Genomic DNA, 19,450 nt, shown 5'->3' with positions numbered 1-19,450 from the left:
CTGTAGCTCAGGGCTGAACTGTGGAGTCCTTGGGGTTCTCTGAGCTGGGGGTTTTTCTTGCAGTGCAGTGAAGATGTTCCCTAGTTGGGTAACGAAACATCTGCAAGAAAACCACCAAGCTCAGAGAGCACCAAGGACTCCAGTTATGTGCCTTCAGAAGGAGTTTTCTGCTGGGCGTTGGGATGAACCAGTGGTCTTATCTGGTGACCTTCCATCAGTCCTTGACGGGAGAGCAATTCTGTGCCAAGTGTGAGCAGACCTCTTAAATGCCACCCAAGGGCTGTTTTCCACTGCATCTGAGTGAGCAAAGCACCTGACCTTCTTCCGTTCCATCTTCAGCATCAAGGCTTGATAGGCAGTTAAGATTCCATAACATCAGATCAAGCCAAACTGGGCTGGATCGCTTTTGCCTGATTTCCTGAATCAACCTCTTCCCCGCTGGCTTTTTCAATTACAGGCAATCCTTGTTATTGGTGGGTTCCATATTTGCAAATTCGCCTACTTGCTAAAGTTTATTTGTAACCCCAACATCAATGCTTTGGCAGTTATTCGTGGACATGTGCAGAGCGGCGAAAATTTTAAGTCACCACTGTGTACAGGTCTGCCTTCTCTCAGTGATCTTGCTGATTAAAATGGCCATTGAAAGTAAGATTTTTTTTAATAAAACTTTAAATACATAATCTTTGTTTATTTTGGGGGGGGGGCTTTCTTTGCACATTAAATAAGAGGCCTTTAAACAGAAACATGCATAAAACAATTGATCGGTTGACAAGAATGTTGTGACCAGAGGCTTGTAGGAACCTAACCTTGTATTTCCCTAGGAGCAATGTTTTGGTATCCACTAATTCAGTGTTCACGGTGATTTTATAGAACATAACTACCGTGAATAACGAGAATTTACTGTACTGCCTTTCTCTTTGGTGTCTGACCCTGTATTATTATTTCTTTAAACTGTAATGTGGTGGCAAGACCTGTCTCTCTTCTCCATTCCTGAGAGACAATAATTGTTTGTAAAGGAGGGTAACAAAGCACTAAATCAATAAAAGGTTGAATTGTTCCCATCTCAAAGACCTGGAGGAGTTTTCTACCAGGAAGAACAGGTCGAAATGGGTCTGATGCAAAACCACAAGGGAGGGAGCAGTTCTCTTGGGTGGGAAGGGAATCTATAACCGTTGAGAATTCAACTGTTTCTGGTAGACAAGAGAAATGTGGCCCCAACTATAATTCAGAAGAAAAGTGGATCTCAGCCATCATGAGAAATCTGATTGCATCCTTGGAAACAGCAGGAGGTGCCCACTGAAATCTTTCTTCTTGGAGATCATGCAAAGAATGGACAACAACAAGTGAAAGAAGACTAGAGCATGGTTCACCTCTGGACGCAAAATCTCTCCTCTTACTTAAGCAGGGCATACCGAGAGAGTGTTACTTCATTTCCTAAAGGGGCAAGGAGGTTTGGTCAATTCAACAGGAGCAAACTGGAAAATAAGTGCTCAGGAAGATAAGTTTTTGTGGAATATGGAGAACCAGGACTAGGAAAATGATTGGATTTTGCTGGACAAATACTAAATTCTAGTAATAAATTTATCTCGCCGGTTAAAATGGCCTTTGAAAGTAAGATTTTTTAAATAAAACGTTAAATACATAATCTTTGTTTATTTTTTTCAGGGCTTTCTTTGCACATTAAATAAGAGGCCTTTAAACAGAAACATACATAAAACAAGGTTATGTATTGATCGGTTGACAAGAATGTTGTCATATAATAATTATCCTAATAAATTGGGAGTGCCTTTCACTCTGATGTAGTCACGGGCACTTCTGCCCATTTGGAATTAAGACGTATATAGTTCCTGCGCTCCCAAAGATATTGCAGCAATCAATTACCAGTAACTTTTAATGGGGCTGGACAATTTTGTTCCCTCTAAAATTAGGTAAGAAAAATGGGGGGGGGAGGTGCTATTTTTCTGATTAAAAAAAAAAACCCTCCCACCTCCCTCAGAGAAAAGCATCACATTGTACAAAAACAACTTACCTCCATCCCTAGAAGTTTAAGAGCTTTAGGCTGCATGTTTAGAAAAGAGAGGAAGAAAAATGAGCTTGTATGGAAATTGTTTTCCAGTTGCAATCTTACATATGCTACCCTCTGACAGTGCTGATTTTTTCAAGTGAACTTGCTTTTTATGATACAGGGAGACCCATAGTTAAGAACAGAGCCTACTGAAGCAAAATTCGAGTTAAATAGGCAATGATTCAGATTTAATTCACAATGCTTCAAGTTCATTACCCAAGACTACTTATTCAGTATTCTACAATAATACTGTTCTGGCTTACGTACAAATTCAACATAAGGACAAACCTTGGGAATGGAACTCAGCCTTAAACTGGGGACTACCTAGAGTTCATTAGACACAATGAATTGGATTCAGAGTTTGTCAAGGTCAACCGATCGGATTCACTGGGAAGTTGGATAACAACACTCACTTCTTATGGGCCAGTTAAACACCTACCCACTAGCAGCCGAGATGTTAGCCTAGGAATGAGGCTCTGTGGCCATCCCAGATGCCAACTCTGTTTTTATCATAACAGACATATATATATATTGATTTATATCAACTTGGCCAACACATTACCAATGGACCTTGGAAAATTACACATTGAGGTTTCAATAGCTCAGATCTAACTGACATATTCTGGACCCCACCCATGCTATGCTAGTCTCTTTCCATTCCTCAGATAGATCTGAAGACATTTTGAAATTCTTCTTACTTTTTTTTTTTTTAAGTAACAGGTTGCATCTCGTCTTAAAGGTGAAAACCCTAAGAAGGCTGCCAGCTTGCAAACATCAACCCCCTTTCCAGAGTAAAAAATGCGTCAAGGATGTAACCCAGGAGTCATACATCTTTTCCAAGGAATCAGGAGATCAGGAGAAGTTTCACATCTCCTATGGACGCAGAGATTAAAGCATGGGGCAGAGGGAGGGGGAAGGACAGCTTTAATTCCGGTGAAGCACATTTTGCAAAGAATAAGCGTTACCCTTTTGGGTCCAAATAAATTGTTGTAGAGGGTTCGGAATCTCTTCCGTGTATAGTTGCAACGATAGGCCCCTCCCATGAGATACTCTAGCACCAGGCCGATGTCAATGAGGCTGATGTGGTAATCCGGGGGTAGATTTCCCTAGAGAATCCCCAAAATGGATTTGTTGAAGGACACCAATGATGCAGGCAAGGAAACAATGCATTTCTTATTAGACTGCAATCTGAAACCTGTTTAGGAGAGGTCCTGGGAGAGGATTTAGCAGGGGGTTGAGAGCCAAGGGGACTTGCTCCCGAGTAACATCACTGGGCTTGGTCCCACTGACTTACTGGGCGGGATGGGCTCAAGGTTGCACAGTCGGCCCAAAGCGGCCTCTGGGATTTTTTGCTCTTCCGTGAATGGCTTTCCTAGGACGGATCTATGCCCCGTACGGAGCTGTGACATTATGAATGGGAGGCCCGATTGCAGCCGTAGCAGCTGTTAGTGATAACAGCCACTACTGGTGACCTTGAGAATTGTGCTCTAATTTTCTCAACCCATCAACCTTCAACAGCGATTCCTTTGTTCTTTTTATAGGGGATGTCATGTGTGAGCATTAGCGGGGGACAAACCTGATGTCTCTATTTGTGGAGGCTCAGGTGCTTTGGAAGTTTGGATTCTCCGACCAGGACCCATTTTTAAATTAATTATTGCTGAAAAGGAGAGAGACAGTTTGGTGTAGTGGTTAAGGGACTGGGCTGAAAACCGGGAGGCAGGGAGTTCTAGTCCTTCCTTAGGCACGAAGCCAGCTGGGTGACCTTGGGCCAGTCCCTCTCTCAGCCCTAGGAAGAAGCAGGCAAGGGGCAACCACTTCCAAAAACTGCAGGGACTAGTCCAGGCAGTCGCCAGGAATCAGCATTGACTCAAAGGGACCAAAAAAACACAAGGAACGAGAATAACTGGCAAGCAACAATGCTTGCATCTCAATTTAGGAGCAGACACCACTCCCCGTCTCTTGCTTTGAAGGAAGTATCTTTTCTCCTTCCCTAGAGCTTCTGTTTCTAAGAAGAACCCAACAACATCAAAGCTGCATGCTACCGATGAGACATCTGTCCACCAGCACCAAACAATCAAAAGCTTGTTTGCAGGCCCGATATGGTAAACAAGTAGGTGGAATAACCTCTGAGGTCATTATGCTGAAAATTATGAACACTTCAATTAAAATCTAGCTCAGTTCCTAGAGCTTTGATCTCAGCACAATGCTTCAACTGTTCAGTCTGGGGGCCTTTCATGCGCAGCTGAGAGCAACAGGGTCTCGTCTATGAAAACATGAGGCAATGGCTAAGAGCAAAAGGAGGCGTGCAAAAGTGAGCCATTCACCTCCACCCGTCCAAATCTCCCAGATTGTCAGTGAATGAAGAGGAACCATGGCAGTGCAAAGCAATGCAGGCAGGCAGGCAGGCAGGCAGGCAGGCAGGCAGGCAGGCAGGCAGGAAGGAAGGAAGGAAGGAAGGAAGGAAGGAAGGAAGGAAGGAAGGAAGGAAGGAAGGAAGGAAGGAAGATGTTGAGAATAAAAGTGATGAGATAGGAACTGCTGTGACTCAAAGCTCCATGAATGCCGTGCAGTCTGAGCTGGGTTTTTTCCTTCTTCCTGGTGAACGTGGAAGAAGATAACGAATCCGCTAGATCATCTACAGCAGTGTTTCTCAAACTTGGCAACTTTAAAATGCATGGACTTCAACTCCCAGAATACCCCAGCCAGTATGGGTGGACTTCAACTCCTAGAATTCTAGCTGGGGTATTCTGGGAGTTGAAGTCCATCCATGGTTATTTTAGGAGAGCTCTTTCCTCAAAAGAGCTCCAGGCAGCATATGGGGTCAGTCTCATCTTTTCTTCTCAGGAAACCTGCAGGCAAAGTGAATGAGAGAACCAGACTGGGACACCCAGTGGGTTCCACATCCAGTTCTTGAACCATTATGTTGCATTGGCTTTGGGGGTTCTTCAATTGGTCCCAATAAAAATATGATAGATTTTGGATTTTTCTTCTCCATGGAATAGGTCCTTACGGCTTTTTAGGGTTCTCTGTTGTCCTTCCCCAGCTGCCACTGATAGACCTCTATTTCTTTATCAGTATATTGAAGCGCATCCTTAAAAGCTATGCATCTTAACAGTCACCTCATGTGACTTGTCTAACATGTCTTGCTCATGACTGATGTGTTTTGTGAAGAAGTCCTTTTGCCCTGCCTACCAATCCATTTTTCTGGATAACCCCAAGTTTTAAGCATAGTGACAACACAAGAATCTTACTTTTATTTACTCGCTCCACTCCGTTGATAATCTTATAAAGTTCGATCATGCTTTCCATCAGTTTTTTCCCCCATAGGTACTAAAAAGCTCCACATTTTAGGACTATCAGATCTGGGCTGCAAGGTTTTAGATGACCAGCTGATGGCAGAATAACATTAGTTTTCTGCATTTCTTTGCTGCCCCCTAGAGGCCCAGCTTTTCACAGCCCATAGCTGGTTGCCCTATCAAATCCTTCAGTCTCCAACCCTCTGATATTTTTTTTCAGACTTTAAAACCACTTTTTAAACTTGCTTATGTGCGGGGGGAGGGGGGGACCCTAAGAGCAACATACACCTATGTGTTTTGGGGCAGGGGGACAGTGGTAACCAGCTCCCCAAAGGGTTTAATTATATTTTCAACCAAAAGCAACGTTTCCTTTCCACTCTGTAAAACTAAAGATGAAAGGGGCTAATCCAGAAATTAATTTTCCCACCTGCGGCTTTCTCAAAGAAAGCAACGCTGGGTTGTTTCCATTGCACTGAAGGAATCCTTGCTGATTCAAAAGAGTACATAAGTCCGCCAGATATTAAATCCAGAATAGCATTTGCAAATATGTCAGATTTAAATGCATGGCCTGGAAGCTTACTGGGGATTTTTCAAGGCATATTTTGCAGACGAATCAGGTATCCTCTTATTCCACCTTCCCTTTCCTTTTGACCTTTACAGTTGAAATACATGTGAAAAACGTTTTGTGAAGCCCATCTTCCCCCACACTGACTTTTATTTTACCTTTTTCACATCCCTCACAAGCAGATGCAAAGTGTTTGGTGGGCCAAGTCTCTGAAAAACAGAATACCATGGTTTTCTTTCACAATGACAATGGGTTATTAAAGGTATTCCTTCTAGAGAGAGTTTATGCAAGACGTTAAGCCTTGCACAAACAGCGTTGCTGGGTCTACCCAATCTGCTCTGCCCAAGAAAAGGATATCTATTCTGGTTTAATACAAAGACCTGGTTCATGCAACATGGCAAGATCATGCTCCACCAAGCCTTAGCAATTCCCCCTCAAGCTCTGCCCATTTCTTTTCCCAATTCTTCTCCCTCTAACTTCTTCTCTTTCGAAGAACCATGATGGACATTTCAGTTCCTAGCCTCTGGCTCTCTGGTACCTCTTGCCCTGCAATTTCCTGCTAGATCTATTTCTCTGGAGCAGCATTTCTCAACCTTGGCAACTTTAAGATGGGTGGACTTCAACGCCCAGGATTCCCCAGCCAAGTCCACCCATCTTAAAGTTGCCATGGTTGAGAAACACTGCTCTGGAGGGTTAACAGACCTCAGCCTGTGATAGAAGGAAGGTCACAGGATCCATTCTGCCACTTCCAAAAGCAGCAGATGATTCCAAGACTTAGTCCAGCCCATGGCACTCAGCAACCCTTTGGGCTTTTTGCTTTCCTCTCCTACTCCAAAATCTACCTGCATGTCCCTGTTGCCAGCCAAGGTTGGTTTTAAACCAAGGTTTGAAAGGAAACTTCCAAATGTCACTCACAGTGTTGTAAAGCTCTTCTAGCCGTGGGATGGTGAGGAACCGCTGCATGTTGACCCCATTCTCAATCAAAAGCTTTACAAAGTCCACACGGTCCAGGACCAGCGCATCTAGCATTGCTTGCTCCAGGGCATTTACCTACGAAGAGGCAGGGACAAAGCACATGCTGAGGGAGCACGCCCTATAAATGCAAAGGATCACCATGCCTACGCTGGTCAAAAACCTGGTGGGTACCTGGGGAGAATGTGCAAAACCGGGTTAGTTTTAGCTTTGGTTTCCTTTTTCATGGCTTAGGGTACTGTGAGAACCTTAACCGAACCTAGTTTGGGGTTCATTCACCCTAGCTTAGTTTGGTTAGTTTATGATTTAGTGTATTGTGGGTACCCAGAAAATGGGCTAATCCAGGAACTAGGTGTGGTGGGCAAATACATTTGCTATGAGGAAGTCATGTGGGAATGTCAGCTTTGCCCAGTATTTTCATTATCTGAAGACCATCTCTGGATGCATTCCTTTTTAAAATATATATTCTCTCTCTCTCTCTCTCTCTCTCTCTCTCTCATCTGTCTATCTATCTATCTATCTATCTATCTATCTATCTATCTATCTATCTATCTATCTATCTATCTATCTATCATCTCTATCTATCTATCTATCTATCTATCTATCTATCTATCTATCTATCTATCTATCTATCTATCTATCTATCTATCTATCATCTCTATCTATCTATCTATCTATCTATCTATCTATCTATCTATCTATCTATCATCTCTATCTATCTATCTATATCTTTATCTATCATCTATCTATCTAACTATCTATCTATCATCTATCTATCTATCTATCTATCTATCTATCGTCTATCTATCATCTAGTTAGCTAGCTAACACATATGTGACTTCCCTTTCCTCCTGTGAGGAACAGATGCACACTACTGAGATCCCATAAGTTGCAGGCAGCAGAGATTTTTACTAATCATGTCTCAGCGTAAGAGCTGCCTAGAAGCTGGCTAGCCACACTCTAGAAGGGTCCAGGGCATCCCCAAAGCCTGAGCCATTTGTTTAGCTTTGATTATTCCCAGGCTATTGTAATGGTCACATGCTTGGTGGGAATTTCCTGTAAAGGTAGGCAGTGGGACTTGTTTTTCAAGGTGCAAGGGAGTCTTCAGAGTTGGTGCCCAGAAAGGGTCCTCTTAGTGCACCTTCTGGGCACTATTTTTACATGATGCGAAGCTGGGTAGAAGGATGAAGCCAATGAATTAAGCCAGTGATCTCAAGGACTAGCAAACAGAGCACATGGAAAGCAGTTTATGCCACAAATTGTTATGCAGAGCCAAAGGTTCACCTCACTTACACTGAGTTTCAGGTGAGTTTTGGTGCTAAATACAGAGGAAAAGGTTCAGGGTAGCTTGCTGATGCAGACAAAAAGAACATTTTAGCCTTGGCAAAGTTGAAAGGAGCCACTGAGCCCTTTCCAGTCTCACCCAGTTTAACAGTTCGAGTTTCCTTGGATCCAGTTCCTCTTCTGGTTCTTCTTTCTGCTTCCCACCTTTCTTTTTCCCCTTCCCTTTCCCTCTTGCTCCTTTCGCTTGAGGTGCTGGAGATTTCTTCTCCTTTTCCTGAAATGTCCCATCTGGGACAACAAGGCTTCCCAGTGGCTGGAGAGTAAAGAACATGGAGGATAGTTGGGTGGGGGTAAAACCCAATGCCTGCTGTCTCCTTTAACCCCCCCCCCCCATTTTGCATATATAACGATGCTGGATTTCTTCCTTCTCTTCCTCTTCTGATGCAACTTTGGCTGGTGGAATGACATGGTTGGGCAACCCACATTTAACAAAGGACAGAGGCTGAAAAGTAAGCACCCACTATACAAGGCCAGCTACTGTACAAGGCCTTTTTCATTGCTGCAGGGTGCTGCTGGAAGGCATCTAGTAGTAGCCTGGACAGAAGTGGTTAATCCCAAGAACAAATCCCTCAACGTTCTGGTTATGAAGAAGAAGGTTAAGATAACAACATAAGGATTCCAGCAAGGATTCTCCTCTGAAAGGGGAAATCTATATACAGGTAGTCCTTGACTTACAACCATTTGTTTAACAACTGTTCGAAATTATGATGGCACTAAAAAAAATGAGTTACGACCAGTCCTTGCACTTACAACAGTTGCAGCATCCCAAGATCACATGATCACCATTTGCAACCTTCCCAGGGGGCTTCCAACAAGCAAAGTCAATAGGGGAAGCTGGATTCGGTTAACGACCATGTGATTCGCTTAACAGCTATGGTGATTCACTTAATGACTCTGGCAAAAAAAGGTTGTAAAATCAGGCAAGACTCACTTAATGACTGCATCACTTAGCGATGGGAGTTCCGGTCCCAATTGTGGTCGTAAGTCAAGGACTACCTGTATAGGCAATTTGAATGGAAAGAGTCTGGTTCTTTTTCTCACATCCATATCAAGAGGAGAAGGTTTGACTCTAAGACATCTTTACCGGCCAATGGTGCCCGAAGACAAAGATTTGGCTGCGTGCAATATCGACCCGGTTCCAGGCCAGAGCTAAGCTCAACTGATCTGGTGCAGAGACGTTGGTACCTAAGGAAACAAGCAAGCACAGGCCAACATTTTTGTACAAATGAAAGAAAGGACTTATGGCTATAATGTCCAGTCCTTCTTTTGTCATTGTTTAGATCACCCTAAAATGAAAAATTGGGGATGTATTATTTTTCTCAGTGCCTACATTCCCTGTGTCAAGCTCCACCAAGTGGGGCAGTTAGAGGAAGCTAGAACTACACAGACTTCAAAGAAGCATCTTTAATACTCTTCTGGGGTCAATACAGATCTTGGGAACCACAAGAGGAATTTACCACCCTCCCTTATTAGTGCATTCATTAAGGCAGAGTCTCTTTGAAGGATCTGAAATGCTTCTCCCCAGCTTTCTTCCCACCTGGGCTGAGCTGCCCTTTACGAGAGAAGCTGCCAATTAACTCACCTTCCCTCTCTCTTGATTGTTGAGGTCTCCTTTGCCTTCCATTCCTTTCCCAACCTCCCCACACCTTCTCACACCCTGCATGGAAAGCTCACCTTTAAGTAAAGCCGTTAAGATGGACATCTCAATGTCTTGCTGCCCTTCAGATCCCATGCGGAACACTGTAATCTAAAGATCAGCAAAGGAAACAATGAGGAAAAGCGTAAGGATCTTTCCATTTTCCTCTTCTGTACGCTGAAGATTTCGAGAACTCTATTTTGTTCTTTTCATGGAGAAAATCTATGGGCTCCCTAGGAGTCATTTTTAAAGTCTCCTTTCTTGAAAGAAAGAGACATTTTAAGTCGTATATGTGTCTACCTCTAAAAGAAAAGGAAATGGCCAGCAAACCTTAACTATGCTATGTAGAAAATGTATCAATCCAGGAACCAGCCATTATAATATCAGTGGCATGGACTCTAGAGGGTGGACTCATGCCTGCATATGGATCTTTTTTCCTAATTCTTAAGTGTCTTCCATCAGATGAATGGGTTGAAGCATTGTTTCTCAACCTTGGCAACTTTAAGAAGTGTGGACTTCAATTCCCAGAATTGTTGGGAGTTGAAGTCCACACCTCCTAAAGTTGCCAAGGTTGAGAAACACTGGGCTGAAGGATCAGATTCTTAACCTTTTCCTTTTCTTCAATACAGAAACAACGATAAAGCATGCAGCATAGTTTATAAGCCCTAAGGAGTCTTGCTGGATTTGGTGGAAGAGGAAGAAGGAATGGGCTGCAGAGACGTTTTGTTCTGCAACCATTTATCTTCAGGAAGAACACGGGGATTAATATTTAATCTGATCAAACTGGTCTCATAACTCCTGCAAAAAAAATCAAAGCCCCCAAAACCCCCCTCTGCTAACTACTATTGTCATGAGGACAATTAAAACAAAAAAAGGCATTCACTGATGGAGGCTTTTAAGAAGGAGAAGCCGATTATATCATCAGAAGGGATTCCCTGAAAAACCAGATGTCCTGCTGTGTTCCTGTTTGATATCTATGGCTGTTGTTCTCACTCCTTGCTCGGGGCACGTCCCCTGGACTGATTCATCACAACGTGGCAGTGATTTGAACTCACTGGGTGTGACATGTCCCCTTACCAGTCAGATATCCACCTCTATTCTAAGGAGCAGCAAGCACCAGCGTTAGCTGCAAAGGGCAGGTGGAGTGGAAGAGCAATTTTCAGCAGGAAATGGGTGCAGAGACAAGTGCAGAAAAGATTAAGGTTCTCCTCCACAGGTCCCGTGGCCTTGGTCCAGGCCTACCTTCTCATCAGAAGAAGGACATGCTCAATGAATAATGCACTAGCTAATTTATCTTCATAGTAGAAGAATCTGTGTGGAGTAGTGGTGAAGGTATTACGCTGGCCTCGGGAAGACTTAGGTTCAAGTTCACCCTCAGCCCTGGATGCCCCAGGGGACCTTGGCCCAGTCCCTCTCTCTTAACCCAAGGGTCGGTGTGGGGTAGTGGTGAAGGGGCTGGACTAGGAGTGGGGAGTCTCCCCTTAGCCGTGGAAGCTCCCTTGGGAGACTTGGGGCCAGTCCTTCTTCTCTCAACCCAACCTAGCCCACAAGGTGGTTGTTGCAGGGGAAAAATAGAGGGACGAGCAGACCAAATAATACTACTAGTATGAATGCTACCATAAATACTACCGCTATAACAGCCTTACCAGTTCTTTCTTCTTCATGCATTCCATGAGAATCACAAAGAGCTGATGAGCTTGATTCCGACTGTAGTTGAACGTTTTCTGAATGGTGACCAGCAGCTGGTCCCTAAGAGATTCACTTATGATGCTAAAATTGAGGGAGACAAAGCAGGAATTAAAAAGTATGTTAGGCTTCAAGAATGAAGGTTATATTACATACTATGTGCTGTATATTATGCTATTCTTTTATCCAGAATGTTTAACTACATTATAGCATCAGAGATTGGGCAAACCGCATGTGGTACCCTCTCCTACCAATACCTCATTTACCGGTGGTGGGAAACAGATAAAAATAGGTTCAACGCCTTTGAAAAAAAGAAAAAGAAATGACCCTCTCCCCAATAAAAGGGCAAAGGGCAAATCTAGCTGTGCCCCAATACCCTAGCAGCTTACCCCCCTTCTTCTGAGTACTTGTGTGCAAATGATATAATGTCCGATGCCCGTCCGCTGCCGTCACAGATGACAACGGGAAGTGGTGGCTCTTCACGCAGATATTCCAAGACAATCGAGATCACGTTGGGGCCACCTTCAACTATCAGTCCTACCACAGGAACTCCTTGCCCCAGGCCTGTAGAACAAATCAGGCACACCGTTAGAGGTCCACAAAATGTTTCAAAGGTATGGAGACCTGCAGTTGTCCATTGACCAGGGTCTCACGTGAATGCCCAGGAACAAGAAAAGGGAAGTTCCTGAAGAGTGTGTGAAAGTGAAATTCTAAAGGAATAATAATGAAATGACTCGGCTCTGAGGTACTATGGTATGAAATAGGCTTGGCGTCTTCAGGAGTGTTACCAGTTTAAATTGCTAGTCCTGACCTTCTTGGGGTGGGGAGGGATATCTAGTGAAAACACACGGAAGGGGAATTCTGGAGGAAGAAATGGCAGACCGAAGATGGCTCCATGAAAAAAGGAGCTGACGACCGTAGTGGAATGTAAGCTGCCAAGTGGATCAGCTGTTCATAATTCCTCTCCTCTGGACAAGGAGAGGATTTGAGATTGCCCACAAGTGCTCCAGACAGCTGCTCCTTGGGAGGAGACTGCAAGACAGTGGTCTTGGGCAGGCTTAGAGCTCTGGGAGACAAGGGAATAGCCACATTTTTGCTCAAACCGTGGTCGGCGCCTTTGAAAGGACACTAAGTTCGCAGACTTCCTTTTCTAATCGCTTTCAGAAATTGCTTGTTAACTTCTTTTCAGCTATTAGGAACCTTTGGATTGACAAGTTTGACAGCACCGAGTAAATTTCCTTCAATCCTTAGCGAAAGAATGTTTGAACTATAAGTTTAAGAACTTAAAAAATTTTTTTTTGCATGAACATGATGCGAACATCGTTCTTTTGCAGCCATTTTGATGAATGCATCTAATCCTGCATATGCCTCTGAATCTCTCGTGATTAGCTACAGATACATACTAAGCTTGGGCTAGTATTGGGAAATGCTTATCTTTATTATTCTAGTGCATCAGGAAAAGTCTCACATTGATTGTTGTATTGTTTTATTGGGATACATATTTATATGGCACTTTTGATGCACCTATACTACGCTTAATCATAAGGGCACACTCAAGTTAACTACTACAACGGCTTCTTGTTCTGAGATCTAAGGCTGTCCTTGGACCCAACACAAGTTCTTTAGAGCTAGGCTGCAAATAATGGCTGGTTGACATTAGAGACAACAGCTGAGCAACCCTTTGCTGGCCCTGCCTCACTGTGAGCTCCAGGCATAGGATGACAAAGGGAAGCCCACAGGTCATGTGGTCCATACAAGCTTAGTCACCTATCAGGAAGTTCCTGGATTAAAGGGAAAAGTATCATCATCATCATCGTTGTTGTTGTTATTGATCCCCAGATCTGTCTAGATGACACTCCACATCATGCATTCTTGGAGACAGGTGCTTAAATCCCCAAAGCCAGATAATTATTAAATGATTAGCCTTTTTTACAAGGGTGGACAAAAATGCAGAAGGAAGATCTAAGAACAATTGTTGGGAATATGTTACCATACTTTCAAGTTCTAGCAGGAATTTCCCTGAAGCCTTGGCAGGTCTGGTGTCCCCTGGATGGCTTGGCCAGGAATTCTGAGTGTTACCACCTCAGTCTGCTTGGAGAGTGGATTTAAAGGCCCCCCAGGATCATGAAGAAATTCCACTGAGCTGTTGTGGGGCTCAGAAGGGCAGGTCTTGAGGAGCTGGGAAGACCTGATCTACTCACAGGGATGCCTTTACTGTTTGGCCAATGAGCTTCATCAGGAAAAAGTCCTTCCCCCTCCCACTACCCCAGTCCTTATTCTGATCAAGGCTGACCACCTACCCCTTAAGGCAGTGTTGTCCAAACTTGGCCACTTTAAGATGAGTGGACTTCAACTCCCAGAATTCCCCAGCCAGCATGGCTGGCTGGGGAATTCTAGGAGTTGAAGTCCACTCATCTTAAAGTGGCCAAGTTTGGACAGCACTGCCTTAAACCAACAATTTTATCTTAGCAAATCAAGGACAGTGTGGTCAGGAAGACAGAATGCGGTGTCTACCCATGGAGGAAAATGATCTATTAATTCAGATCTGTTAATCCAAGTCGCTGCCCTGAAGTCATCATAAAATCCAAAGCACCACGCCAACCACGTTGACCCCCCTCAACTGAATCCAATCAGTATTCTCACACAGCAGCCATGAAAAGTCTCCATCTCTTTTCCTACGGAACAAAAGGGCTTTTTGGCAGAAGATCGGAATCCCATCACTTACGGGTGTTGATTTTCTGCAGGGAGATGTGCTTTTCCAGCTGGCGCCTCAGTTTCACCTCTGCCCCATATTTGCCAAGGGTGCCGTTGTCGGCAAGGATGAAGTGTGTATGGGAGCTGTTCAGCACGCAAAGTTTGCTGAGCGGGTTTGACATTGTTTGATAAAGCCTTGTCACCTGTCAAATAGAAAAGCACATGTTGCTTGGTCTTAGTTTAGGGCCCCAAATCCCAACAACGCCAATGCAAATGTCTCTGGGTATAGCAGATATTCAGGAGTTACTGTCCCTGGGTAGGATAGATCTGTCCTCCAGAGATTATTTCCCAGAAGGAAGAATGGCAATTAATAGAAAGCTGCATTTTGCTTTAACAAGAACATCAGCTGCCAGCCAAATATAAATTTTCAAACAGATGGCCGTTTGCATCCTTTCCTGGATAAGGTGACCAGATGCCAAGAAAGAGGGGAGATTTGCAGCATTTGGTAGCATAAGCAAAGATGGGGCTGTCAAAATGAAATCGCTTCTTCTGCAAAACAACATAGGCCATGGGAGCCCGAAGCTTGAGGCTGATTAATTCAATTCTAACATCAGTTGCTTCCTCATTTCCTCTTCAAGCAGATAAATAGAAGAAGCTTCTTTGGGTATACCTTTGAATCCAGGCCATTTCTGGTGGAGGACACATCCTGAAGGCACCAGGGTGAAAAAGGTTCAAGTTCAGGGGGATTCTGGTTAATCTGAAAATGGAAGCAGAGGCTTCCTGTCTCCAACTTGGGCCCTCATTAGAAGAAGAAAGGGGAAATCCCACACGCAACACTGATTCATACAACACTAAGCTAGGACTTAGCATTACCTCCAACCTGGATGAGAAAGTGACAGCGAAATCAAGGCCAAGCACAAAGCAGGAACTAAAAATGTGGTCACAGAGCTGTGAGTTAAAATGAGCCTTAACAGATGGAAGGAAACAACAAACCCTAAGGCTCTAAGACAGTGTTGTCCAAACTTGGCCACTTTAAGATGAGTGGACTTCAACTCCCAGAATTCCCCAGCCAGCTGGCTGGGGAATTCTGGGAGTTGAAGTCCACTCATCTTAAAGTGGCCAAGTTTGGACAACACTGGTCTAAGAGAATCTGCTGAAGCAAATCAGATGTGTACTTAGTGCTTTCTTAAAAGCAGGCAAGGGAAGGTGGAGCTGATGACACCTCGGAGGAGTCTATCCGATGATCTGAAGCTCCCCTGTCTGGTGATCATCAACCCAGTCTCTCTTTCTTGGTAGGACTGGGAGAAAAGCTTCAGAAGATGTTATGATGTGAACCATAATCCTGCAATAAGCACATATATGCTAATTTGGGGTGACACCAGGAAACCATGTGGGTGTGAGGGCTCCCAGCCCCCCCAATAAACAAAAAACGAAAAACAGGGCAACCACTTCCTTCCTTAAATAATTTATTTTCCAATAAGAAAAGAAGGTGGAACCATGGTAGAGAAGCATGGGCAGGCTTACAAATAGAAGAGAGCAAGAGCTGGATGTTAATCAAGGTGAAAAGAGAAAAGAAAAAAAAACTTGGTAAAAACTCCACCCAAAGTGTGGGGCAGGCTCACATCTTTCCCAAGCAGATCCTCCTTGTTTTCCACAATGCCCCATGGGGCAATGCCAATGGCACAGATGCGTCCTCTGGACTTGGAAGAATGGTCTTTCAGGGCATCTCCAACATGGCGAATGATTCCTGCACAAGGGAGGAGACCAGCTCATTAGCTTCTTCCCTGGGATACAGCTTGGAGAACACTTTCTCCATTAAACACCCCCCATCCCTTTCCCATGGATTAAGACAGTCCCATAAAGATGTGTAGTGGGTATCTTCTGGAATGGCCAGATGAAAGACTGTTTTTACAATGATGGCACCCTTCTGCTGCTCTCTGAGAGGGTCAATCTTCCATCGTTCTTAGAAGTTCACCGGGCTGCATTGCCCATCTCAAGCTCATTGCTTTGGCTTCCAGCAAAGATCATCCCCAGTGCAATAGCTAGTACTTGGGTCATCCTTCAAAGCCCACTGTGCTTTCTCTGTCTCCCACCCACACAAACGCACCCTGCCAGAAAACCTGGCATTGATCGCAGCCAGCTTCTTGAAAGAGATCTGCTGGTGAACTTCCAAGTTATGGACAGCTGACCATTAGATACCTGTACTGACTCCTCCGGTGAAAATCCAAGCACCAGTGGTCATGGCAGCCTTGATGAGGCCCTTCCCAAACACTTGCTTAAGTTTGGGCTGCAGTTCAAAGTTCTGGAGCCCCCCATGGACAGATATTAAGAGCTTGGGGAGTTCCAGCTGCCAGTCCTTCACCATGAGATGGAGCAGCAAGTCTGGCTTGGTATCATAGGAAACTCGGATGTACTGCAAGATAAAAGGAGACGGAAGTGCTGCTGCATCTGATCAACATCCAGTTAGCTCAGCTCCCATTTTGGCTTCCCTCCTGACAAGCCAGTTTGGTGGGAAACGCAGTTTTAGCCTAGTCTAGTCCCAGGGTTTGATTTTCCAGAGAAAAGGATTTTATGCATTCCTGCTAGGAGGTCTAAGCCTACCACCAAACTGCAGTGGCACATTTTACTTTACAAACGCAGTTTGACTCTTTGGGTTTCCTTCAGATTTTCTCAAAAGTCACTTCCCCACATTTGCTTCCAAGTTGGCTTGGGCTGAAATTTGGGCATTGCCCAAGGGCAGATGCCCAGAGGCTCCCTGGCAGAACGTCACTGGGAAGGCCATCTTGGAATGCCATCGCTGTCTCTTCTGGGGAATGAACCCTTCTTACTTACCATGGACTTATTGATATGACCTCCACCTTGGAACTCGAGATTTCCAAAGGCATCGGTTGGGAGGGCTTGGGTGTGTTTACCGATGGACCATTTCTCTGGTTGAGCCTCTACCTGCCTTGTGGGGTCCTCTCCATTCTTGTTTGGAGTTACGCCTGGAATGGGGATGTGTTGAGTAAGGAGTTGGCCGCAGCAGCACCTGTGGCCAAAAGCAGAATAGAAACATGAAACCAGGCCCAGCTGCTGCCATCTAACCCTTTTGCTGTTTGGGGTTGTTACCCACCTAAAGAAGTTGTAATGCCCCAGTTCGTTAAAAAAAAAAAATCAATTAATTACATTTGAATAAATTTGCAAGCCAGTTAAAAAATAGCTTTGAAGCCAGAAGTCTACACCTTTGGGGAACCTTTTATTAGGAGAATACCTTCTGACAGGAGAGTTCCTCTTTGCAGATTATACGGTACACGCCTTCTGCAATTTTAGCAATTCTTTTTAAAAAGAATCTTCTGCCTGATTAATTGGGGACTTTTTCAGATTAATCCAAAGTTTCATAGCATCAATAATGCAAATTAGTTGGTTGCTGAAACACTATAGACCTCATATAGATCAAAGGGTCAGAGCAATTTTGAGGATTAAAATGGCAAAAGCCATCTTCCCAACCAACTCTAGGCAACATTATTCCTGGGTGGAAGGTGCAGGACTTCTTTTCCCCACTTCAAAATGCCAGAGAGAATCTGGAACCAGGTGTTAGCACCCTGTTTCTTCTGCAGATTTGCAGATTAAGGTTGTCTTCAAGAGGAGCATCAAGGCTGCAATGTCACTACATCAGCCTACCTCAACTTTGTATCTGTTGTCTTCCCTTACAATCTAGCAGGCAACCCCAACCTTGGAGTTTCCTCCTCAAGATTGGTGACTGCTGAAAGGACATTGCCTAAGCCACCTCATTCCAGCCTTGGTGTTGCACCTTGGACTTTCTTGGAACCTGCTTCTCTTTTTGGACCCCTTGAATGACAGGCAGCTTCCCCCAGGGTCTTGGAACCTGATGGCCTTGCCTCTGCCCTTGATCCTTCCTCCCTTCCAATCAGCTGAAGGGACCCTATCCAAGGAGGTGCTCGGGAGAGACAACTCTTTGCTACCACACCCACTGATAAGGGCAGTGGCTTTGCTGGTGCTGCTGCCAGGCAAAGATGGCTCATTTGTGGGTCTAAAAAAATTACAAATGCAAACGCCAACCCAGAAGGAAAGTCACCTGCTAGCATCTTTGCTGTTGGCAATTATGTGGATGCACTCTCTCTTGGAAAAGGTTTTCTCTATCCAAGCTTTTTGACCCTGGGGAATGAAAGCAGAGAAACAATTCAGTGTAGGTTGAATAGCCACGAGGGAAATCGAAACCCACTGAAAGGAAGAGGTACCATATCTGAACTGTGCAAATTTGGATGGCTGCTAGAGGGCACCAAAAACACTGAGAAAATTAGAACCCTTTGCTGCCCTCCACTGGTTATCTGGATTCATGTAGATCAGTGTTTCTCAACCTTGGCAACTTCAAGACGTGTGGACTTTAACCCCCAGAATTCCCCAGCCAGCCTTGCTGGCTGGGGAATTCTGGGAGTTGAAGTCCACACGTCTTAAAGTTGCCAAGGTTGAGAAACACTGATGTAGATACCTCCATTTTAGGAATGCCTCTTACACTATAGTTGCATTCCTACAGCTTATATTAGGCAGAGACACGTAAATCCCATGGGTCAGGTCAGATTATCTATCCACTAGGCCCAAGACAGCTTCCCAACGTTTCGAGACAGAGTCAGAAAACAAATGCAGCTGGGACTTCAGGGCTACTGATAGACCTGCTCGTATTAGCAAGAAGACAACCAAGACAGAGATCATCCTTTGCTAGAATAAAAGTCCCTCTCCCCCAACATGTGGGGTAGTCCTCTAGAGTTTCCCTGGTTTTGCATATTTAGTTTCCTTAGTCTGCTGAAAATGCTGCAGGCTACACTTCTACCGGTGTGGACAAAGGGCCGTGTTCCATTTGCTAAACTCCACCTGGTTGTGGACCGCCAACAGGACGTCCTACCAAATGAACCCTCTTCGGCTCTCGAGGAAGAATATTTCCCATTGTTGTTTAGAAAGAAAAAACGTACTTCAAGCAGGAGATCTTTGGGTGAAAGAACTCTAGGAGGATGAGGATGGATTAACAGAAGCTTGTGGGATGGAAGGCAACCAAGGGCTTATGCTGCTCAATGGGAGAAGAACAAGAGAGCCCCCCTGGTCACCATTGGGCTCCATGCTGCCTTTTTTCACCCAGTGTTAATGCACTTAAAAAATGCTTTCCGGAGCAGGAGGTGACCATGGACCGTCTTGTTATC

At 44.5% G+C, this 19,450-nt stretch overlaps 1 protein-coding gene across 1 annotated transcript in view; it reads right to left on the bottom strand.

Moving 5' to 3' along the window:
- Nucleotides 1–19,450, bottom strand: part of TRPM1 (transient receptor potential cation channel subfamily M member 1) — a gene marked incomplete at its 5' end in the record, with an annotated part of 47,221 nt that overhangs the window by 14,234 nt on the left and 13,537 nt on the right. Inside the window, 14 exons of the mRNA XM_088148680.1 lie at nucleotides 2,030–2,059; nucleotides 3,031–3,171; nucleotides 6,085–6,135; nucleotides 6,842–6,976; nucleotides 8,322–8,495; nucleotides 9,327–9,427; nucleotides 9,917–9,989; nucleotides 11,525–11,648; nucleotides 11,954–12,128; nucleotides 14,290–14,461; nucleotides 15,881–16,005; nucleotides 16,458–16,671; nucleotides 17,091–17,286; nucleotides 18,334–18,413. Coding sequence (XP_088004806.1) covers nucleotides 2,030–2,059; nucleotides 3,031–3,171; nucleotides 6,085–6,135; nucleotides 6,842–6,976; nucleotides 8,322–8,495; nucleotides 9,327–9,427; nucleotides 9,917–9,989; nucleotides 11,525–11,648; nucleotides 11,954–12,128; nucleotides 14,290–14,461; nucleotides 15,881–16,005; nucleotides 16,458–16,671; nucleotides 17,091–17,286; nucleotides 18,334–18,413 — 1,791 coding nt within the window. The remainder of the gene's footprint in view (nucleotides 1–2,029; nucleotides 2,060–3,030; nucleotides 3,172–6,084; nucleotides 6,136–6,841; nucleotides 6,977–8,321; nucleotides 8,496–9,326; nucleotides 9,428–9,916; nucleotides 9,990–11,524; nucleotides 11,649–11,953; nucleotides 12,129–14,289; nucleotides 14,462–15,880; nucleotides 16,006–16,457; nucleotides 16,672–17,090; nucleotides 17,287–18,333; nucleotides 18,414–19,450) is intronic.

Source organism: Python bivittatus, unplaced genomic scaffold (assembly GCF_059951505.1).
Source record: "Python bivittatus isolate LINGU-HERP-01145 unplaced genomic scaffold, Pbiv_v1 ctg000530_np1212, whole genome shotgun sequence".
Classification (NCBI taxonomy): domain Eukaryota; kingdom Metazoa; phylum Chordata; class Lepidosauria; order Squamata; family Pythonidae; genus Python; species Python bivittatus.
Note: the sequence above shows the minus strand (reverse complement) of the source record. Positions and strands in the feature narration are given on the sequence as shown.